General features: G+C 40.8%; 2 protein-coding genes across 9 annotated transcripts in view; both read right to left on the bottom strand.

Annotated features, from left to right (window-relative positions):
• Positions 1 to 3,082, bottom strand: part of srfb (serum response factor b) — an 88,255-nt gene extending 85,173 nt beyond the window's left edge. For all 5 annotated transcript variants that reach the window (XM_057848344.1, XM_057848342.1, XM_057848343.1 and 2 more), the window contains exon 1: positions 1,967 to 3,082. In XM_057848344.1, coding sequence (XP_057704327.1) covers positions 1,967 to 2,602 — 636 coding nt within the window. In that variant the 5' untranslated portion in view covers positions 2,603 to 3,082. The remainder of the gene's footprint in view (positions 1 to 1,966) is intronic.
• A 6,712-nt stretch (positions 3,083 to 9,794) lies between these two features.
• ptk7b (protein tyrosine kinase 7b) overlaps positions 9,795 to 24,153 on the bottom strand; it is a 155,925-nt gene continuing 141,566 nt past the window's right edge. For all 4 annotated transcript variants that reach the window (XM_057847554.1, XM_057847555.1, XM_057847556.1 and 1 more), the window contains 7 exons: positions 22,767 to 22,967; positions 21,743 to 21,904; positions 21,430 to 21,662; positions 21,262 to 21,342; positions 13,999 to 14,150; positions 13,732 to 13,910; positions 9,795 to 11,301 (listed from right to left, as the gene is read on the bottom strand). In XM_057847554.1, the coding sequence (XP_057703537.1) occupies positions 11,141 to 11,301; positions 13,732 to 13,910; positions 13,999 to 14,150; positions 21,262 to 21,342; positions 21,430 to 21,662; positions 21,743 to 21,904; positions 22,767 to 22,967 (1,169 nt within the window). In that variant the 3' untranslated portion in view covers positions 9,795 to 11,140. The remainder of the gene's footprint in view (positions 11,302 to 13,731; positions 13,911 to 13,998; positions 14,151 to 21,261; positions 21,343 to 21,429; positions 21,663 to 21,742; positions 21,905 to 22,766; positions 22,968 to 24,153) is intronic.

Raw genomic sequence — 24,153 nt, 5'->3', positions numbered from 1 at the left:
AGCATGGGTTATATGCGAGTGCACTTCTATTTTGACCCCCATCCAGTTTACGATGGTGACGTCATGCAGCCTTGCGGTCAAAAAATAGCATTCGTGCGGTACGCTATTGGAATGAGTTTATCACTAGTAGACTTCCAATTCATTTGAACGGGGAGGGTGGCAAAGAACAAACATTCGATCATTCGCTGCCATGATCCCTCCCACTTCAAACCGATTGGACGTCTATGGCGGGCAATAGCAGCTAATGAGTTAAATTTGGGGGCAATTCAGGTCATTTGCTGTTGATTTTCAGTCACTTCTTGTTCATTTTGGGGCATTTATGGGTCCCTTATGGGTTATGGGTTACAGAACAGCAATTGAACCGGGAATCTCCCACATGAATAGACATTGACAATGACTCAAACTCAACAGGAAGTGACCTGTAAATGTTCCAATATAAACAGAACGTGATCTGTAAATGCCCTGAAAATCGGATCGAGTGGCTGTGAATGCTCTGGTTTCGAATAAACAAAAGTTCGTTCCCCACTCCCAGTCTAAATGGATTGGGCATCTAGCGCCGTCAATGGCAGGCAGAGGGTTAACAGAGACACCATTATGGTGGAAGATTTGGTAAAAACTTGTTGGCTCCTTTTCTTTTTCCTCTTAAACATTGACACTTTTTTAAAAAGGATATCTTGATTCTTGACAGGAGCATATCGATAACCTTTTGAGATACGAAGTATCACGATATTTTGTCATTTTGATATTTTGTCACACCCCTAGTGCACATGCAGCACGACTGCTGTCAGGCTGTCCTCTGGTTTGTGCGTGTCTCTTGGTTTGGTCAGCTGTTGACACCTCAAGGCCTGATGCAGCTTGGCCCGCCACATGGCCTCCGCCTGCGAGCAGCGTGCGTCTTCAGTGGCACTAAGAACAGCCTCTGCGCCGAGGGCTGTCCTGGCAACCACTCACCGCATTAAAGGGCTCCGGTGCATTGTGGTTCGAGCACACAAAATCACAGATGCAAGAGTCAGGGTCGATCTCAGTTTCAAAGAATCGTTTGTGAAGAACAGACTGTATGTGAATGTGTGTGATAGTTGGAGAGTGCCATGGTCATAAATAGAAGTGTTATTTACCCCATGTCAACATGACACCAGTTCCTTGTCATGCCCTCACTCACTGAATATTACAAATACTTTTCAATGATCACTACCGGGGTTTGAGTACTAATTATTGTGATAGTACAATTGCTAGTTTTAGCAGCACGGTGAGTGGTTAGCTCACCTGCCTCACAGTATAAATCTGGACTATGGTCTTCCTGTGAGGAGTTTGCAAGTTCTACATGTACATGCATTTCTCCATGTTTGCAGGATCCCTCCAAAAAAGATAGATGCATACTTGTGTCATACATTTAGTTCTACTCAGTTGTTGTGTCGTTAACAAGTCTGCCTGACAATTCCGAGGCTTTTTGTTTGAATCTCGGCTCCGGCATGTTCTGCCTGTGCCAGCCTGCGTGGGGTTCCTCTGTGTACGCCGCCATCCTCTCACATTCCAAAAACATTCATGCTATAGGTTCAATACGGTGTGTGAATAGTGGTCTGTCAGTGTCATTTGATTGGCTTGGACAGGCTCCAGTTTTTCCCAATTTTTAATGTGGATAAATTTATACAAAATCTCCCAGATTGACCTTTGCTAGTTTATAGAGATGTATTACTAGTGGCTTTTATTCCACTCATGACCATGAATCCAAATCTAAGGTGCACCTAAACAGATATACAACAACAGTGCCCAAAAATCTTGATGGCAACATATTAGACAGCAATCTCATAGTGATTGACAATTGGAGCAAATATGTTTCGCCATATCTCATTGGTAGATGTCTTTAAATTGGATAGTACATACCTAACGGTGTGTTTGCATGTGCCTGCAGGGGAGGCAAAACGACGGTCACTTGAAAACGACTGCAGCACGAGATGTTGTGACTCACCTTCTTCATAATGCCAGTCTTCCTCTTGCTGAAAGTGGTGTAGCGTCTCAACTTGTTGTCAATAAATTCCATCTTGATCTTGACGCGCCCACGTGTCTTCTTCCCCGGCTTGGCCCCCGCTACTCCCCCCGGAGCCAGGCCATAGCCTCCGGGAACTCCTCCGACTTCCTGGCCCGTGGCAGCAGCTTCCAGCTCGGTTCTCTCCCGCTTCACCCCTCTCCTGCTGTCGCCGAGCGAAGAAACCGGGTCGTCGTCATCCCCAGAGTCCGAGTCGTTGTCCGATCCGCTGCAGAGAGGCACACTCTCCCTCTCCGGGTCGAACCTGGCCCCGTGGGGCAGCACCAACCCCGCGTTGAGACCCACCATGCTGCCCTGGATTGCTGCCTGAAGGGGGCTCACCCCGGTCCCGTTCCCGGATCGCACACCTCGCGGACCCCCTGGACCGTTCGCCCCCAGCATCCCGAGCGCTTCTCTGGTTCCGTGCCGCCCTTCCCCGCTCGCACTCTCGCCAAGCCCTGCTCGGATCAAGACGGGACGAATCCCGCCGACAACAGAAGCCGAACCGAGCCCGACGGTTCCTCTAGCTGAAGATGACGCGTTTCCCTGTGGTGCCGACCCAACCTGGCTCGGTAACATTCTACTCAGTCGCGCGACTGTGTTTGACACCAGCCTACCAAGCTGGAGCTAGTAAATGACTAACAAATCGCATGCACTGTCGGGTTAAAGAATGTAAACAAAGCGGATACGTTGGCGGTTCGAAAGAGTCCGGGAAAGATAGGAAACAAACTTTGGTAAGTGATGCTGGCCAAAAAGACATTCGTAAACCGCCTCAATTCGCTTCGCCCTCCTCTAATGTCCAAAAACTCTCAGCACTTTCTCAAAAAGGAAAAGGCGAAAAGCGCCCGCCATGTTGCTCCGCCATAGCACGTAGTCCGGCTTGTGAACTGAAACCAGCGCAAACACCATCAAGCGACTGACCTAATAAAACTCGCTTTTTTCTCGGAGACACAATACGCAACCTTTCGTGATTTGTAAACGGATGAAGAATTAATATTTCGGGCTAGCGTTTAAACCGACGGAGTAATACGACAGCACGGGGACTAGCTTCCTCCTTATAAAGAGATACTCTTTCCTTATATGGTGTTGTCGCTCCTTATTTGGTGAGTCACAGTGATGCCTCCCGATTGGCTGAGGATTATCATAGGCGTGCGGCTATTGGTCGAGAGGCTGCTTATTAGCATAAATACCAACATGGTTGCGCTGCCGACAACGTCATTCTGGCAGAGGCACCAAAATAACGAAACGTTGAAGTTTTGGATCTTAGAAATAACCATTGATTCTATTAGTTTAAATTATACTGGTGGAGGTACTGGTGATTCGAAATAAATGTGACCGTATGCATGGTTGATTGAAGGTCAAGACTTTAGGACGACTTTTGATTTCATTGACATAGCTTATGGACATTTTATCAACGGATATGTTTCAAACTTAATTTCAGATTAAAATTCTTACATCTTTATTCCACCCAACTTTAGTTCGAAAATGCTGTAGTAATGTTTGATATTCACTTGATACATGTCATCAAGCATGGCGACTTGAACAATAGATAAGGAATTCATCAATCACCGCCAATTAATGAATAGTGAATTTTTTTGGGGAGGGCTTAATCAGTTTTGACACATTCAACAAGTCAATGTTGGCCAAAATTAGGAAATGACATCTACTGTGCCATGAGCTCTTTTCATGATGGAGCCAAAACATATACCTCCCTCTAGAGGCATGAAAGTGGAATAACACTTGTTAAAGTTCACAAAACTTGTAAAATAGAAGACTCGCAGACCGTCTGTCATAACTGCTGAACAAGAATTCGTTATATACAGTGAGGTGCAGAAGTATTTGTACCCTGTAAAAAAGCACACAGCTATGATATCAGGTGCAACCCCTTGTGATTTTGCGAATTCATCTATTTAGAACATAGGTAGAGGTCTGAAATTTCAATCATAGATGCATTTCCACTCATAGAAGGGGGGGGGGGGGGGGGGTGTCCAGAAATCACATTGTATGATTTTTAAATAATTCATCTGTAATTAACTGGGGCTCAGAAGTATTTGTAAACCTGAGAATCAGCAATAATTATGACACTCAAAAGAGTTGTCAGTCTACCGTACAGTAGTATGAAAAGGTATCTGAACCTTTTGGAATTTCTCACATTTCTCCATAAAATCACTATCAAATGATTCATTCAATAAGCTAATCTTTTTCAAAATCACACAGATGAAAATACAGTGTCTGCTTTAGCTAAAACCACCCCAAAAATTATAGGTTTTCATATTTTAATGAGGGTAGTATGCAAACAATGACAGAAGTGGGTAAAATAAGAAAGTGAACCATAACATTTAATATTTTGTGCCCCCCCGGCAGCAATAACTTCAACCAGACGCTTCCTGTAGCTGCAGATCAGTCTGGCACATCGATCAGGACTAATCTTGGCCCATTCTTCTCTACAAAACTGCTGTAGTTCAGTCAGATTCCTGAGATGTCTGGCATGAATCGCTGTCTTTAGGTCATGCCACAGCATCTCAATGGGGTTCAAGTCTGGACATTGACCTGACCACTCCAGAACGTGTATTTTGTTCTTCTGAAACCATTCTGAAGTTGAATTACTTCTGTGTTTTGGATCATTGTCTTGTTGCAGCATCCATCCTCTTTTTAGCTTCAACTGTCTGACAGACGGCCTCAGGTTTTCCGGCAAAACATCCTGATAAACTTTTGAATTCATTCTTCCATAAATGATTGCAAGTTGTCCAGGCCCTGAGGCAGCAAAACAGCCCCAAATCATGATGCTCCCTCCACTGTGCTTCACGGTGGAGATGACGTGTTGATTTTTGCTCCACACATGACGTTGTGTGTTTCTCCTAAACAATTCAACTTTAGTTTCATCAGTCCACAAAATATTTTGCCAAAATGTCAGTGGAGTGTCCAAGTGCCTTTTTGCGAACATTAAACGAGCAACAATGATTTTTTTAGACGGCAGTGGCTTTCTCCGTGTTGTCCTCCCATGAACACTGTTCTTGGCCATTGTTTTACATATAGTTGATGTGTGCACAGAGATATTGGACTGTGCCAGTGATTTCTGTAAGTCTTTAGCAGACACTCTAGGGTTCTTTTTTACCTCTCTGAGTATTCTGCGCTGAACTCTTGTCGTCATCTTTGGTGGACTGCCACTCCATGAGAGAGAAGCAACAGTGCCTGATGATCTATTGATGATCATCCAGACTTTTAGAGATGGTTTTGTATCCTTTCCCTGCCTTATACAAATCAACCATCTTTGATCGCAGGTCTTCAGATAGCTCTTTTGACCGAGCTATAATGCACATCAGACAATGCTTCTAATCAAGACATTTCTTACCAGGTGTGTGTTTTCTAGTGGGCAGGGCAGCTTTAGACCACTGATCCGTGAATGGGCACACACCTGACTTAAAATGTTTGGTAAAAAATGGTTTCACTTGCTCTTTAGGTCTCCTTAGGCAGAGGGTTCACTTATTTTCCCCCCGTCTGTCATTGTTTGCATGCTATTCTCATTAAAATATGAAAACCTAAAAAATGTAAAAAAAAAAAAAAAAAAAAAAAAAAAAAAAAACTTATTTTCATCTGTGTGATTTTGACAAATATCAGATCACATTTGATGTTGATTTTATGCAGAAATTTGAGGAATTCCAAAAGGTTCAGATACTTTTTCATACCACTGTTAAAAAAAAAAAAATACACCTTCACCAACCCACCACCGGTTTGAGCTCATTATTGTCACTTGTGCACCCCGCACTCAGTGATAATCCAACTGCTACCATAGGGCAAGACAAGAGAGCTTTTGAAAGACACCTAAGAAAAAAAATGTTCGGCTCCACAAAACTGGAAAAGGCTATTGGACAGTTGGAAAGAAGCTTCGTGAGAATAAATCAACAGTTGCAGCAATTGTCAGAAAATGGAAAAGGCTGAACATGACTGATAATCTACCTCAGACTGGAGCTCCATGTAAAATCTTTCCTTATGGGGCATTACTCATGATGTGAAAAGTGAGGGCTCAGCCTAGAACTACACATCAGGAGCTGGTCAATGACCTGAAGAGACCTGGATGCAGAGTTTCAAAGGCAACCGTCAGTAGAACATTATGGTGCAATAGTTTAAACTCATGCATTGCTCAGAAGGTTGCCCTGTTGAAGACAGTACATGTTATGTGAAGGCCCGTCTGAAGTTTGCCAGGGACTTTGAATTTGAACGGTTCCGGTTTCACATTTCAATTCCGGTTCCAAACGATTCTCGATTCAGCTTTTTTTAATAGGCAGGGTAAAAAAAATTTGCATAGTTTATATTAATTTATTAACTTCTTGATTATTTTTTTAATTATATGAATTTTCAATTAACTTTGCTATGAATTTCTCACAGGGCTATTTTTAACTTGTCTGTAAATATCAATCTTTGAACTTGAGTATGATGAAGTTTCTTTTCACAGGAGTGCACTTTCACAAAAATGTTTATTTTTCAAAAGCTCACGGAGAAAACATTTACAGATATTCTTTTGCCTATGTTTTAGAGTGTCTTATGCTGCAGGCATTTATTGTGTTGCATCGTTTGTTTTGGGTGGTATTTCTACAAGTTAGTTAAGGGCTGAGGTGGGGAGCGTTCTGTCCCTTGATCTTAAGTTGACTACTTTTTAAGTTTGATTTCTTTCTAAACTGGTGTATTGTTCATTTTCTTTGGTTTTGCTATGTGCGCTTGGCTTCCCCTAGTGGTGACTTACTGGAAGCAGCGGGCAAAAAGAACTGGTTGGAAAAGAATCCTTGAGGTATACAGACGCTACACACCTCCTCTGCACTAAACATCGTTGGGAACCCTTGATAAAACAAAATCTGTAAGTTTGCATGTTTTAACTGAGGGTCTGATATAATTTCGGTGTTTTTATTCTGTTTACTTTGTTGTCATTTATCAGTCGGCGGTCAGGGCATTGAAAATTGTAATCGAAATTTTAAAATCCTGGATCCTATCAGGTATATTTCACTCTGCACTTTAGCACTGATATGACTTTATGCTGCTGTTGAATCTTTGTTGTACTTATGTCCAATACTGTGTCAATATTTACACTTGGTAGTTAAGGGTATTTATTATATGGGTTTTGCACTTTATCAACTTAGCTGTATGGATGCTCCAAACAAAGTTTCGTTGTGCTTTTGTAACAATGACAAGAAATATTCTGAATCTAAATCATCGATGCCCAACCCTACCAGGGACTATCTGAATGATGCAGAGGGGTCATCGGAAAAAGAAGGATGAGTACAATCCCAAGAACACCATCCCCACTGTGAAGAATAAGGGTGGAAACTTCATGCTTTGGGGCTGCTTTTCGGCAAATGGGACAGGATGACTGTACTGTATAAAGCAGAGGATGAATGGTGAACTGTATTGTGAGATTTTGAGCCCAAACCTCCTCTCAGTCAGAGACTGGAAGATGAGTCGTGGCTAGATCTTCCAGCATGACAATGATCCAAAGCACACAGCCAAGCTGACCAAGGAGTGGCTGCGTAAAAAGCATATCAAGGTTCTAAAGTGGCCTAGCCAGTCTCCAGACCTCAATCCAATAGAAAATCTTTGGATGGAGCTGAAACTTTGTATTTCTCAACAACAGCCCCAAAACCTGACAGACACAGTGGGGCAAATAAGTATTTAGTCAACCACTAATTGTGCAAGTTCTCCCACTTGAAAATATTAGAGAGGCCCGTAATTGTCAACATGGGTAAACCTCAACCATGAGAGACAGAATGTGGGGGAAAAAAACCCAGAAAATCACATTGTTCGATTTTTAAATAATTTATTTGCAAACCATGGTGGAAAATGAACTTTTGGTATTGACCAAATACTTATCTCATTACTTTGTTATGTACCCTTTGAAGGCAATAACGGAAGCCAAATGTTCCTTGTAACTCTTAACAAGCTTTTCACACACTGTTGCTGGTATTTTGGCCCATTCCTCCATGCAGATGTCCTCTAGAGCAGTGATGGTTTGGGGCTGTCGTTGGGCAACACGGACTTTCAACTCCCCCGCAGATTTTCTATGGGGTTGAGATCTGGAGACTGGCTAGGCCACTCCAGGACCTTGAAATGCTTCTTACGAAGCCACTCCTTTGTTGCCCTAGCTGTGTGTTTGGGATCATTGTCATGCTGAAAGAACCAGCCACGTCTCATCTTCAATGCCCTGGCTGATGGAAGGAGATTTTCACTCAAAATCTCTCGATACATGGCCCCATTCATTCTTTCCTTTACACAGATCAGTCGTCCTGGTGCCTATGCAGAAAAACAGCCCCAAAGCATGAGGTTTCCACCCACATGCTTCACAGTGGGTATGGTGTTCTTCGGATGCAATTCAGTATTCTTTCTCCTCCAAACACGAGAACCTTTGTTTCTACCGAAAAGTTCTTTTTTGGTTTCATCTGACCATAACACATTCTCCCAGTCCTTTTTTGGATCATCCAAATGCTCTCTAGCGAACCGCAGACGGGCCTGGACGTGTACTGGCTTCAGCAGGAGGACACGTCTGGCAGTGCAGGATTTGATTCCCTGGCGGCGCATTGTGTTACTGATAGTAGCCTTTGTTACTGTGGTCCCAGCTCTCTGTTGGTCATTTACTAGGTCCCCTTGTGTGGTTGTGGGATTTTTGCTCACGGTTCTTGTGATCATTTTGACGCCACGGGGTGAGCTCTTGCATGGAGCCCCATATCGAGGGAGATTATCAGTGGTCTTGTATGTCTTCCATTTTCTAATAATTGCTCCCACAGTTGATTTCCTCACACCAAGCGTTTTACCTATTGCAGATTCAGTCTTCCCAGCCTGGTGCAGGTCTACAATTTTGTCTCTGGTGTCGTTCGACAGCTCTTTGGTCTTGGCCATGGTGGAGTTTGGAGTGTGACTGAATGAGGTTGTGGACAGGTGTCTTTTATACCGATAATGAGTGAAAACAGGTGCCATTAATACAGGTAACGAGTGGAGCCTCGTTAGACCTCGTTAGAAGAAGTTAAGACCTCTTTGACAGCCAGAAATCTTGTTTGTTGGTGACCAAATACTTATTTTCCACTCTAATTTGGAAATAAATTATTTTAAAAATCAAACAATATGATTTTCTGTTTTTTTCCCACATTCTGTGTCTCATGGTTGAGGTTTACCCATGTTGACAATTACAGGCCTTTCTAATATTTTCAAGTAGGAGAACTTGCACAATTGGTGGTTGACTAAATACTTATTTGCCCCACTGTATGGAGAAGATTTGTGATTTTCATAGGGGTAGAAGTACTTATGAACCCTATTAAATGACAAATAAATCATTTTTAAAAAATCAATGTGATTTCTGGATTCCCCCCCAGATTATGTCTCTATGAGTGGAAATGCATTTATAATTGAAATTTCAGACTGCTACCTATTTTCTAAGTGGGTGAAGTTGCAAAATCACAAGGGGTGCAAAGATTTCTGCTCCCCACTGTATATAATTTCTTCTTTTGAATAGGTCACTGACATGTGCTTTATAGTGAAAGAATGTGGGATATTTTTTTGTTGCCACTTGACGGTTGTTTACAAAATTCTCAGGAATCAGCAAGCAGAGGCTTGTCAGATGAAGACATTGCTCCCTTCATAATTACTCGCTAACAGCCACCTAGAAAATCTGTCAAAAGTTCTCTCTCCCCAGTTTGCAATTTTCTGAAAAGGTAAGCCAATCAATAAATTTGAGAATTGTCATTGTTGAAAAAAAAATGCAGACTACAACCTATTAAAACAATTTGATAAAAACACTGTGAACCTTTATTGACAGCAGTATGTATACTTGTGTATATATCCATGTATAACAGTGGAATTTTGCTGAAGCAGATTAACAAAAAAAGTCTACATGTGAGTGACTAGCAATCATAGAAACATATCACACTAAAACAACGTATAAAAACAATTTCATATACAAAGGCATTTCTTTCATGTTTAAAAAAAAAAAAAAAAAGTTTTAAGAGTTTTACAATAATCCTTCATTTACCAGGCACTTAATTAGCAATGGTGACCGACAGTCACTCTTTTGACCTTTTTTAGTTTTTGTACTTTGTGTCATCATTGTAGCTGCTTGGCCAGACTATGCACACGTTGAGCTGAATCTTGACAATTAACTACTAAAACCAATGTAAAAATACAACAAACACACAGGAGCTTCATTATGAATAAACAGGCACCTGCATAGAGACAAAAAGGGATGTTTAGATAAAGTTAGTGCAAGGCCTCTAACATTATGTACACTGGTCCCCTCTTGTAACATTGCACACATAGGAATAAGAAAACGAACCCAGAGGGGAATTGTGACTGGACCTCTGCACAGAAGCAAGTTTAAACACACTCAGGATGGATTCCTGCCATTTCAACACAATCACAACAAATGAACACGTTACTGCGGCACATTGGGGGCACCTCAAGGTTAATACAAAAAAAAAAAAAAAAAAAAAAAAAAACACATAAAAATATACAAAAACTCCATCGGAACAGTCATCACTCTTGGGTGTATACTAACTAAAAGATCCTTTTTTGCACTTCATCAGAACAGTTTTTTTGTTTTGTTTGTTCAAACAGGTTTGCTCATGTTGCACATCTTACGTGTAACAGTCACTTTCATGCTGATAGCTGCACACAATGGAGCTTACATGGTCCGCACACATACAACTAGAACATCCATATGGTTAGAGGTGATGATGCGGGTTCAACCGAGGGTGCAGCACTTTTTTTTGTTTTTGAACCGTATTCAAAAACAGGATGATTGTTTGACAGGCTGTGCTTGGTTCTGCGTGTGTGAGAAGACAGTTCATAAAGAGTCTCAGAGTTGACACATGCAGGAAGTTAAACAAGAAGTTGGTCATCCATGTAGCGTTTAAGGCAAATGTAAACTCACGGCGCTGCTCCAAAGTAAACAGCCATTCCGGGGTGGGGAAGGGGGGAAGAAAACAATGCGAGTGTGCTACCGCTACCAATGACATGGCAAACTCCTTCACACCCTCCTTTTGTAAAATTTCAGAAATGCATATTTAAAACTCTTCTTCCCTGAAATGTGTGACTTTGCTGTCTTTATTTGGAGAGGAAAGGGTGTTTCCCTTCCTGATGTTCTCAGACTTTGCTGTCAGAGGGCGGCTCTCCCAAGCTGTGAACGATGTCACTGAAGGAGGGGCGTTCCTTGAGGCTGGTGGCCCAGCAGCTGACCATCAGCTTGTACATTTTGGAAGGGCATCCTTCAGGAGGGGGCAGCTTCAGCTTGCCGGTCTGCAGGCCTATTATTGGGAAGGGAAAGTAACAAGAGATTATTACACTTTTTTCAAGGACACCCTTCATTCAGCCATTTACTAGTAGATGGAATGAAATTCAAGGAAAAATAGCAAGGAATAATACAACCCCTAGCAAAAAGTACGGAATCACCAGTCTCGGATGAGCAATCACTCAGACATTTTATCATGTAGAACAAACTCAGATAAAAAGCCTGAATAAAATAATGAATTAGTTCAAAAGTGCAACTCTTTTGCATCCAGAAACACTAAAAGAAATGAATAAAAACATTGTGGTGGTCACAAAAAGTTAATTTTATAGAGCAAGTGCAGGGAAATATATATGGAATCACTCCATTCTGAGGAAAAAAATATGAAATCATGAGAAACAAACAAAGAAATAACAAAACTAGGGCTGCAGCCATCGAATATTTTAGTAGTAGATTAATCGATGGACTAGTTAGTTCGAATAATCGAGTAATCGGATAAGGAACATGAAAAATTAAAATACCTGAGCTGGGCCTCAAACGGTATAATTTAAAAAATAAAAAAAATAAAAAATAAAATAAATGAGGATCTGTGTACAACAAAAAACAATTGGCCAACTTAAATAGAAAAAGTCAGCTAGCTTAAATGCTATAAAATGCTAACTTTTTTATTTTTATTTTTTACAATGCTCTTAACCAATGGTTAAGACACATATTTCCACAAAAACTGCTAAATATACCTATAAACTAAATTATGAATGCATTAAAAAACATTAGCTCAAACAAAAACTTAGCTTACATTGGTCTTAACAGGGAGCAGTTGGATTCAGCTATTTGAAAAGAGGCAGACCAGGCAGTGTATCCGCCCTAATCAATAAAACTAAATGCAAACACTTTCAAAATAAACCCTTACAACGCCACTTTAATTAAACGAATACTCGAAGCAGCAAAATTTAATTCAAATATTTTTTTCTAATCGAATACTTGAGTTAATCGATTAATCGTTGCAGCACTAATCTAAACACATCTCTAGTATTTTGGAGCACCACCTCTGGGTTTTATGACAGCTTGCAGTCTCTGACGCATGGACTTGATGAGTATTCTTCGTCAATTTGGTGCCAACTCTCTTTGATAGCAGTTGCCAGATCATCCTTGCAGGTCGGAGCCTTGCTGTGGACCATTTTTTTCCAATTTCCACCACAGGTTTTCAATAGGGTTGAGATCTGGGCTATCTGCAGGCCATGACATTGACATTGACTGGATGAGTCTTTCTCCAATGACTGCTTTAACAGTTTTAGCTCTGTGGCATGATGCATTGTCATCTTGGAAAATGACAAAAATATTTTCAATTGAAGGAATAAGAAAGCTGTCTAAAATTTCAATGTAAACGTGTGCATTTATGGCAGATTTAACCACAGTCCTCTCCCCAATGCCTTTGCCTGACATGCAGCCCCATATCATCAAGGAATGAGGGGATTTTGATGTCTTCTTCAGGCAGTCATCTTTGTAAATCTCACTGGAAGAGCACCAAACAAAGGTTCCAGCATCATCACCTTGTCAAGAATCTGCATTGGACAAGGTGTCAAGAGTCAAGAATGTGCATTGGACAAGGTGATGATGCTGGAACATTTGTTTGGTGCTGTTCCAGTGAGATTTACAAAGATGATTGCCTGAAGAAGACATCAAGTCCCTCAGTCCTTGATAATAAGGGGCTGCATGTCAGGCAAAGGCACTGGGGGGATGGCTGTGGTTAAAACTTCAATAAATGCACAAGTTTACATTGAAATTTTAGACAGCTTTCTTAGCCCTTCATTTGAAAATATGTCATTTTCCAAGATGACAATGCATCATGCCACAGAGCTAAAACTGTTCAAGCATTCCTTGGAGAAAGACTCACCCAGTCAATGTCATGGCCTGCAAATAGCCCAGATTTCAACCCTATTGAAAACCTGTAGTGGAAATTGAAAAAAATGGTCAACAGCAAGGCTCCGACCTGCAAGGATGATCTGGCAACTGGATTCAAAGAGAGTTGGCACCAAATTGATGAAGAATGCTCATCAAGTCCATGCCTCAGAAACTGCAAGCTGTCATAAAAGCCAGAGGTGGTGCTACTAAATACTAGAGATGTTTTTTAATTGTTATTTCTTTGTTTTTTTCTCATGATTCCATATTTTTTTCCCTCAGAATGGAGTGATTCCATATATATTTCCCTGCACTTGCTCTATAAAATTAACATTTACTGACCGCCACAATGTTTTTTATTCATTTCTTTTAGTGTTTCTGAATGCTAAAGAGTTGCACTGTTGAACTAATTCGTTATTTTTACAAGCTTTTTATCTAAGTTTTTTCTACATTTTAAATGTCTGAGTGAGTGCTCGTCCGAGACTGGCGATTCCATACTTTTTGCTAGGGATTATACATGGTGCAATCCGGTAAAAAATTTGATACCGACCTTCTAGCACTTCATTGTCTCCAAGTTTGGTGTACGGCATTTCCCCGAGACTGAATACCTCCCACATGAGTACTCCGAAGGCCCAAACGTCAGACTTGGTGGAGAAGTCATCCTCAAACACAGACTCTGATGGGAGCCAGCGTAGAGGGATCCAGGCTTGTCTGTAGTGATAGTACTCACTGTACACACACAAAGAACAAGCACTCTTAGTAATGACACTTCATGTAGGTACGTACAGTAAGTAGTTCTACCGATAACTTGTCTGACCATTTATAAACGTCTTTGCTGAGGCTCAGCGACGATACTTTGATGCGTCTCTGACTGTTGACTAGGCAGTTTCGGGCCGCCAAATCTTTGTGAACGAAGCGGTGATTGGACAGATGTTCCATCCCGTGAGCTACTTGGGCACAAATGGAAACCTATGGAGGAAGGTTCAAGTTACATTTGATTTGGCAATTTTTGTTCAGATCACATTGTTCAGTAAATAGAAGATAAAGGGAGTCCTCGGCTCAGATGTCCTCGATCTACCACGTTTCCACTTTACGACGCCCGTGCCTCGTCCGCCATTAAGTACTCTGCACCATAGTTTCGGTTTAGCTAGTGCATAGTTTCGTCTATATTTGTGCGCCAGGGGTATCTTTGCCCTTTTAGTTTGAAAGGTTCCGATTCTTAAACTCCTGTGTTTCCGACAGTAGTGAGTGTTTTGTTGCAAACTCTAAGCGCGTTCAATAGCATAGGTGCTGGTGTAGTGATACGGTTCAGTGGACAGAGACACACAAGAAGAAACCTTTATAAATGCACTTTCTTGAATACTCGGAACTCGGAAAAAACACTCTAACACCTCCAATTACTAAACTAAATGATATCTTGGATGTACTTTTGTGTGGAACAGTAGTTCACAGCAACAGCAAAACCATTCCCATTCTTGCCAAAATAAGTAAAGCTATTTGCAAGGCTATTACAATCGTTCCTACTCCTTTAAGCAACACTAAGGAACCTTCAGTTTTGGTCCATTTTAGTGACGACAAAAGCGGCAGTGTTTTGCCTTTAGGAAGACTGCATTTCCCATGAGGACTAGCACATAGTGTCATAAAATCCTGATCTTCCGGTCGCCTGCAGTTGGATTAAACGACATTTCTCTTTCCAGAGGCTGTTAGAAGGATGAATAGTGATGAGTTAATGAATCCAGTTGTGGCTAAACAATATCATATGAATAGGGAAAGGGGGAAGTGACATACTGTATGCCGTAAAGCAGTCAGCACATTTGTAGTTTCTTTTGTGTGGCAGGGTTCCTGCCACCCTCATCAAAGTTAATTAGTGCCGGCGAAAGCGATACAGACCTCCTCAGGCCATAACAGAGGTGTCATTCAAGTAGTTGTCAGCAGTGTTGTAAATCTTACTTACGTAAACGTAATTACAGTTACAAATGACTTCTCCCAAAAAGTAATTGCGTTAGTAACTCAGTTACCTGAATGTAAGAGTAATTAGTTACTTGGCAAAGTAAATGGGAAAAAAAACAGGTCACACAATGTGCCATTTAAAGGGTTTTTGGGACAATTGGCCCAATTCTTTACCCTAAACTTAACTCGACACAGGGGTATTGCAGATATTGCGATAACTAGTCATTTAATGTTGTGAATCAACCGTTAAAGTTGTTAAAATTGCTCCCGTTATTGCATTAGTTCCCTTCTGTCTACATTCGACATGTGTAACTTTTAAAACTGTTTCATCATTTAATGATAGATTTAAGTCAAGATTTTGCCATTTTAAGAGCATTTTAGATAAAAAGTTACTTAGGTTTGCTGGGAAGTTTCTCTACAACAGAGCCTTCCTGAGAAGTCTACTGCTTTAAGATGGCGGCTGTTTACTAATGCATCTAGTTCTTTATACATGTTGATAATGCCGCCGTGTCTGTCATTTGCATCTTTTATGTATATGTGATATCTACAGTAGCATCATGTGGGCGTAGTTTGTAGGCTATCGGCTACAGTCAGGTATTATTGGAGCCACCTAGCATCGCGTTTGTAATGGCGTCACAACTCCCTTGCCTCCTTACCACTCCTGCTCTGCTCTCTCGTCTCCCTGAGTCCATCTCTCTCAGACTTTTCTCGCGTCATTCAACCAACATGGTAACGCATAGTAACGCAGCTGCTTTCCCTCCAGCAAGTCATCGGCTCCTCCCCCTCCCACCGCAGCAGCGGAGTGGAGGGAGGAGGGGCCGAACAGCAGAGCGGAGGGAGGAGGGGCCGTTCTCAAAGTGAAAACAAGAAAGCAACACGTTGAAGCAAGGAAACGAGGCAAGACCGTCTCCAAAAGGAGTTTTGGAAGTATTTTGGCAAGAAAAAGACTATAAGGGACAAAAAACAGCCCTGTCGACAGTGCCTCGCCATGGTTGCATCAACAAGAAGTAATCTGTCGAACATGTGGGACCATTTAAAACGCAGGTATCTATGCATTCCTGCTAAGACCTTCCCATCAGAGGCTTTTTAGTACAGGTGGGAACATTGTTACGTGCCAACGTTTTTGTCTCAAGCCTGCAATAGTGGATAAACTAGTAGTCTTGGCCAAAAACCTATGAGACCCAGTTGAGAATTGCTGAGCAAGGAAGGTGGACGATATGCAGACAAATACATAACACAGCTGGAGGAATGTCTTTTCTTCTTTTTATTCATGTGACAGCTATCAGGAAGGCAGGAAATTTGGTTCTGTTATTCATCAGTTATTTGCAGTTATTCAGGTCAATTATTTACAAGTTCAATTGAGTTTCTGTTTCTTTTATATTTATTGTAAATCGTATTTTTCAAATAACTATATATAGTACTGCTGCACATAAAGTTTTGACACTTAATATTTTTGTTTAAATATTTTTACAACTTTGTTGCCGTTTTGCAGTTTTATATTGTAATATTTTGTGTAAACAGCTCAGGGGACTAATGCACTTGCACTTTTATTAGTCAGATTTAATATTTAAGTTCAAATATGTTGACAACTTTGTTGTTTTACTGAGGTTTTTATTTATTGTTATAGTTTGTGAACAACTCTTTTATTTGTCATATTTAATATTTTTGTTCAAATATGTTTACAACTTTGTTGTTATTTTACAGAAGTTTTTATTTATTGTTATATTTTGTCAAAAACTTAGGGGACTAATGCACCTGCTCTTTTATTTATCATTTAATGTATTTGCTGCTGTTGAAGTGTAAAATATTGTGTTCAATAAATGATCTATTTTGTGCAGACATGGCTTCCTGGATCCCTTCATAAAGCAATCTTCATCATTCACAAATGAAACGGTATTATATGAATACACTGTGGTCACGGTGTGTCAAGTAAAGTATTTCCAAACAGCTATTCAAGTCATCTAGTGAAAATTTCTTTAAAAAAGATTTTAAAAAAAAAATATATAATATCGCAATATAATATCGCAATATATTGCAAACCTCAAAAAAATTGCAACAATAGTTTTTTCCAATATCGTTCAGGCCTACTACATCCTACATTGCGGCCCAAAACATTTTGATAGGCTCCATATTTCATGACTCGTTGTACACTGTCAAGGCACCCAGTGCCAGAGGTAGCAAAACAACCCCAAAACATCATTGGACCTCCACCATGTTTGACTATAGCAGTACTTCTCAAATAGTGGGGCGCGCCCCCCTGGGGGGGCGCAGAGCGATGCCAGGGGGGGCGCATGTGACCTCGGGGAACATGCTTTTTTTTTTTTTTTTTTTTTTTTTGCCGTATTGGAAAAAAGTGTACTTGCACATCCACTCAGTGGGTGGCAGTGGTTCTCTCATTTTCAGAGTGCACGCAGTATTTTTGAACTAAGGAAGAGCACTAAGCACACACAGAAAACAGGTATGAAGAGCAGTGTCCCGCCGCCGTTTTCAAAAGCCGTTTTCCGACCGGACTCGCTCATGCAGCGACCCACTGTCTTGTCCGGTTCTCACGTCGCCGCCCAAGAAGTGCCATTTTTTCGGCTTGGGATCTTCACGACGACCGCCCTCACCTACAGTTCTACCTCGGCCGCCGAGAATGCGCTTTTTTCGTGCCGTTTGCCTTTTAGAACGTGCCGAATATTGCCAACAATCGTCCTGCTTTGTCAGTGTTATATCAGTAAACCAGTGAGCATTGTTAGCATGCTCATTACAAAATAACTCCACACCATTTCAAAGAAGGTAAATACTGTGAGCAGCAAAAATAAAAACTGTCCTTCTGTCCAAGGACACTCTTTTTTTCTTTTATTCAGTTTTGTTTTTTCGGTCAAATTTTTTGGCATATTGTCCTCATGAGTGAATGTTTCTAATCAATTTTAATTTTTTATTATTTACTGATTTTATTACATTTTGTTTTTCTGTATCAAATGATCAAAAATGTACCTTGAGTGTATTTTTTACAGTTTGGATGTGACTTTTTTTTTAAAAAATTCAGGCTAATTGATGCGCGTCAAGTCTTCTCTGTTACAAACAAAACAATGTTAATAAGGTTATACTTTATTATAAGTTGATCTATGTTACTTTTTTTCTTTATCAGAAAAAAAGGACACAATGTTAGGCAGATGCGTATTTATAATAGTAATTTTATGGACAAATGATACTATTTACAGTGGCGGCAGAGAGTTTGGGGGGGCGCGAAACATTTACGTCTTCCTTGGGGGGGGGCGTAACAGAAAATAATTGAGAAGCACTGGACTATAGGCACTGTGTTCTTTTCTTTGTAGGCCGCATTCTTTTTCTGGCACTAGTCTCCAACCATTTCTTGGTGCTATTTGAATTATGTTTTGGGTCAATGTCCTGTTGGAACACCCATGACAGGCACAAAACATTTTGACACTCTCCAGTTTTCATGACACCTTGCACAATGTCATTTCTTGGTGCTATTTGAAGTACGTTTTGGGTCAATGCCCTGTTGGAACACCCATGACAAGCACAAAACATTTTGACACTCTCCAAATTTCATGACTCTTTGCACACTGTCAAGGCACCCAGTGACAGAAAAATGAATGAGGCCTACAAAGAAAACAACACAGTGTCTATAGTCAAACATGGTGGAGGTCCAATGATGTTTTGGGGTAGTTTTGCTGCCTCTGGCACTGGGTGCCTTGACAGTGTGCAAGGAGTCATTAAATATGGAGACTATCAAAATGTTTTGGGCCGCAATGTAGGATGTAGTGTCAGAAAACTGGGTCTGCGTCAGAGGTCATGGCTGATCCAACAGGTCAATGACCCGAAAAATACCGCAAATAGCACCAAGAAATGGTTGGGGACAAAGCGCTGGAGAATTCTGAGGTGGCCATTGATGAATCTGGTTCTAAATCATATTAAACACATATGGAGAGGTCTCAAAATTGATGTTGCAAGAAGACACCCATCAAATCTGACAGACTTGGAAGAGTTCGCAAAGGAAGAGTGGTCCAAAACTCCATCTGAGAGGTGCACGAAACTTGTTGATTGTTATAGGAAGCTATTGCTTCCTGTTATTTCTTCTAAAGGATGCGCAACCAAACATTGAGTTGAAGTTGCCAACAATTCTGTCCAGCCCATTTTTTTTGCATTCTTTGCAAAATTGTGTACATTTTGGCTTTTCTCTTAAGCTTTTTTGTGTTTTTCCAATGCACATCCAGGAAATAAACACATTCATACTGAACACATTTGTAACCATGTGACTATGGAATCGAAGCTTAACATCATAAAAAGAACTGAGAGCGACAAAGATTTGCTACGTTTAGACCAAAGTCAAACCGTGGTGTGAAAACACCCGTCTCGTCAACAAATGCAATTTCGTGTTGAGAAAGACCTTTCGTCACAGACAGTCAAAATGTTAAACAACTTCCAGTTCACGTAACCTAAAAATAAGGACAGTAATGTAACGAATCGGGTTACGTGTATGTTTCAGGTTGCAATGTTGATGTGTTATGTTTTCATAGCTGTCCCTAAACACACCGCGTGTCTGACTGGAATGACAGAGGGAAGGGCGGAGGAGTTGGCGAGTGCTTGCGTAGTCATGTATATAAAATAAATAAATAAATAAACCATTGAATACCCTCACTCTCAATCCATCTGTACTGCTTCTTATTTTAATGCATTTTATATTTGGCGTAAATTTCGACTTTAACTCATTCACTCCCAGCCATTTTCACCGGAGCAAGGCCCTTCACTCCCGGCCGTTTTACTGGATTTTGACTGATTTTGAAAGGCCCACAGAAAATTCTGTTCTATTGCAATATAAATATGGAACCCACCAAAAGAAAGATTAGACTCTCTTCAGCAGAAAAAAAAGTTAGTTCATATCGTTTTCAATTCTTTAGAAATTAGCATTAGAAAATAGCTTAGTTTGAGCAATTTTCTAATTTCTGATGAAAAAACTGAGAAATTAAGCTTTTTGTGAAAGCGTACATTTCAAACATAACTTTGACTTATACACACTATTTTTTTGCTTTAGTGACATCCCAAACATCTGAAAAATGTTTCCCTTTTACAAAATAAGATAAACAACAAGACAAACAGAGCTTTTGATCGCAAAGTAACAATTTATTTACACATAACTAAACTATTGAACTGTTGAACTATTTGCGCACATAACAACGGGGAAGGCTCTCGGCTAGTCCTGTGGCTATTCTGATGAGTCCGGATCAAGATCGGTCTCACTTTTTTCATCATCTTCATTGTTGGTTTCAATCTCGGGCTAAGGAGTAACGCAATGTGAGCTCCGCAGAACGCATGTGGAACCTGATGCTGTTGTGGACGTCACCGTCTGTCTCATCAAGATAGATTTTTTTGAATCCTTCTTTGACGATGGTTTCGTTTTCTTTTCAAAACACTCCTCCAGTGTCGTTTGCATTTTTCCCCCCCGATCGTTCTCCACATTTTTCTCAAATTCTCACGCGTCTTCACAAGATCCCTCCAACTTCCGTTTCCTGACTATTTTTCTTCACTTCCTTTCTTGGCCCGAGATCAGTTCTTACCAAATGCGCTACTGACCTCCAGTGGCCAGTTTTATTGATTTAAAATGGGTTTTGAGCTTTGTGCATTATATTTTAGCTAGATCGGAACCTATAGATGCCTCTTGTAAAAAAAAAAACGCAAAAGGCGTATACGTTTTTGGGACATTGAAGTAATTAAAAATAGAACGTATTCATACGTTTTCGGGAGCAAACGATTTAACGGTGAAATCTGACGTGGGTGGAAATCTGGGTCACGTCACCAGCGTAGGAACGGAACTCGGTCCTAACTCGAGCACTCCTTGTAATAGCTGAACCATCAATTAAGATTTCTTTTGCTGAAAACTTTTTTTATAGTGTATTGCATAATAGAATTACACAACTGGAAAAAAAATCTTTCCTAAATAATAGTCAGGTTTTATTTCATTTCACTGTAGGTTATATTCATATCTCGGCTGTAATTATTCAGTAAAAATCTAGGGGGAGTTTAATTGAATGACATATAATATAAAAAAAGGGGTAAATTTTTTCTATCTTCTACATATATGTGTGGAGACTTTGTAACAAGGGTGCTAATTCACAACACTTACTTTGGTCTTGGTGCTGATTGGCTGAGTTTTAACTTTGTCCTCTTTGTTTTTGGAAATCCTCAGGTACTGCTTTAAGTCCCCCTGGTTTGACAAATAAGAGAAGAAGACATTTAAAATTAAGCCGAAAGTCCTCACAAACCATTGACAGGCAACGTTCAGTGAACGTACTAAGTCGTAGTATTCGAGGACCATGTAGTGGGGCTCGGCCTCTCTGCACAGACCCAGCAGGCGAACCACATTGGGGTGGCTGAGCTTGCCGAACATCTCCGCTTCTCTGCGGAAGTCCAGCTGAAGCTGCTCGTCTCTTGTCTGGAGGCTTTTCACTAGCACCACCGTTTCCTCCTCCCTCTCCTCGATGCCCTTGGCTTTGGACAGCAGCACCTCGCCAAACTCTCCTTTGCCTGAGTCACACATCGTAGTTTGCCAACATGTCACTAAACTGATTTACTGCTAAATGTTGGCATCCAGCAATTTGTGTTACCTAAGGTAGTGATGGTTTGCAGATTTGCCCGAGGGAAGTACAACTTGTCGCTGCTAACGTGGCTATGGCGCTTGTCGGTTGTTGCCATGGTACCCATATTGGTGAGCGCCACCGCCTCCTGAATCTCAGTGGTCGTGTGGCCATTTTGTTGAACAGCGCCTCCTGACAAACAAGACACATGGGCATGTCAATTTAACAACTTTAAAGAGTGCGTGTGCCAACATTATAGGTATCAAAGAGGAAGAGGATACATACATTATATAAACTGCAAATTACACGAAAGAAATGAGAAGGTACCATAAACGGAACATAAACATTTATCACCTGAAAGAATCAACAATCAAGCGTTGCTTCAGGCCAGGATTCCACAACACAACACAATAAGATATTTCATACACAAAACAACTTATAATTTGATCTAATTTCCAGTTACTGATCAAGACTGAACATGCTAAAAGGAAATTTTCCATGTTTGAATTGTAATTGCTGCTAGATGAAATTGCTAGATGAAATATTTGGTTTCCCAATACAGCCTCATTATATGAACTGATCCCGCAATCAAAAATCAAGTTTCGACTGGTTAGTTATTGATTTTATATGTAGGTATTGTATATCGACATGCTCAAAATGAAGACTGATTTTTTTACAAATATAATTTGCACTGCCATCATTTGCTGCCAGCCTCCCTCCGTCAAAATGGATCGGACATCTTGTGTTGTCAATGGCAACCAATATATTGCAAATACAACACATTTTTAATTGAGCTGCATGAATGTAGTCTTCCATAATATTCTCATTTATTGAGATTCACATAAACTTATTGAAGTATCAAATAAAATATTTTCTCTGGAGTTCACAAATTGGACGCAAGATGGCAGCAAACACCTTCAATTCCCAAGTCCAATGAAAACTGAGGCATTCAGACAATCCCAAATCCAACTTTTCATTCCCCAATGGAATGTTTGATGAAACATGAATGAAACATTTTAAGATACAAATGTTTATCCGAATCATAAATGCATACCATTTAGACACTCCATCTCTGGTTCCTCTCCATCTGGACGCTTGTGCAGTCTTTTGGCATTGCGCCTTTTCTTGCAGTAGAACATTAGGCCGAGCACCACGATGATGTACGCCACGGCCGCCCCCACAGACAGGCCGATAGTTTGAATCATCTTGTAAGGCGCTCTGTCCTCATCCTCATCATGCGTCTGTGCTGGTTTATCTGTCGGGCGCAGACATCCAAGTGGTATGTTAATAATGACTAAACCAGGCTCTAAGAACAGCTAATCTCTCATAATTACTGTTTGACTGAGCAAAATGTCTATATTCATTTGTCTGTTGCTTACATATAATCTGAAACAGTTATGCGTTTACCCGCTATAAATTGGAAGTGGGGAGTGTGACTGTATTGGAGCTTCTCAAACACATATCTATACTTACATACAGTGGGGCAAATAAGTATAGTCAACCACCAATTGTGCAAGTTCTCCTACTTGAAAAGATTAGAGAGGCCTGTAATTGTCAACATGGGTAAACCTCAACCATGAGAGACAGAATGTGGGAAAAAAACAGAAAATCACATTGTTTGATTTTTAAAGAATTTATTTCCAAATTAGAGTGGAAATAAGTATTTGGTCACCTAGAAACAAGCAAGATTTCTGGCTGTCAAAGAGGTCCAACTTCTTCTAACGAGGTCTAACGAGGCTCCACTCGTTACCTGTATTAATGGCACCTGTTTTAACTCATTATCGGTATAAAAGACACCTGTCCACAGTGACACTCCAAACTCCACTATGGCCAAGACCAAAGAGCTGCCGAAGGACACCAGAGACACAATTGTAGACCTTCACCAGGCTGGGAAGACTGAATCTGCAATAGGTAAAACGCTTGGTGTAAAGAAATCATCTGTGGGAACAATTACTAGAAAATGGAAGACATACAAGACCACTGATAATCTCCCTCTACCTGGGGCTCCATGCAAGATCTCACCCTGTGGCGTCAAAATGATAACAAGAACGGTGAGCAAAAATCCCAGAACCACACAGGGGGACCTAGTGAATGACCTACAGAGAGCTGGGCCCACAGTAACAAAGGCTACTATCAGTAACAGAATGCGCAGCCAGGGACCCAAATCCTGCACTGCCAGATGTGTCCCCCTGCTGAAGCAAGTACACGTCCAGACCCGTCTGCGGTTCACCAGAGAGCATTTGGATAATACAGAAGAGGACTGGGAGAATGTATTATGGTCAGATGAAACCAAAATAGAACTTTTTGGTAGGAACAAAGGTTCTCGTGTTTGGAGGAGAAAGAATACTCAATTGCACCATACCCAGTGTGAAGCATGGGGGTGGAAACATCATGCTTTGGGGCTGTTTTTCTGCAAAGGCACCAGGACGACTAATCTGTGT

This window comes from Corythoichthys intestinalis, chromosome 10 (assembly GCF_030265065.1).
Source record: "Corythoichthys intestinalis isolate RoL2023-P3 chromosome 10, ASM3026506v1, whole genome shotgun sequence".
Taxonomy (NCBI): domain Eukaryota; kingdom Metazoa; phylum Chordata; class Actinopteri; order Syngnathiformes; family Syngnathidae; genus Corythoichthys; species Corythoichthys intestinalis.
This window is presented reverse-complemented; position numbering and strand designations above follow the sequence as displayed.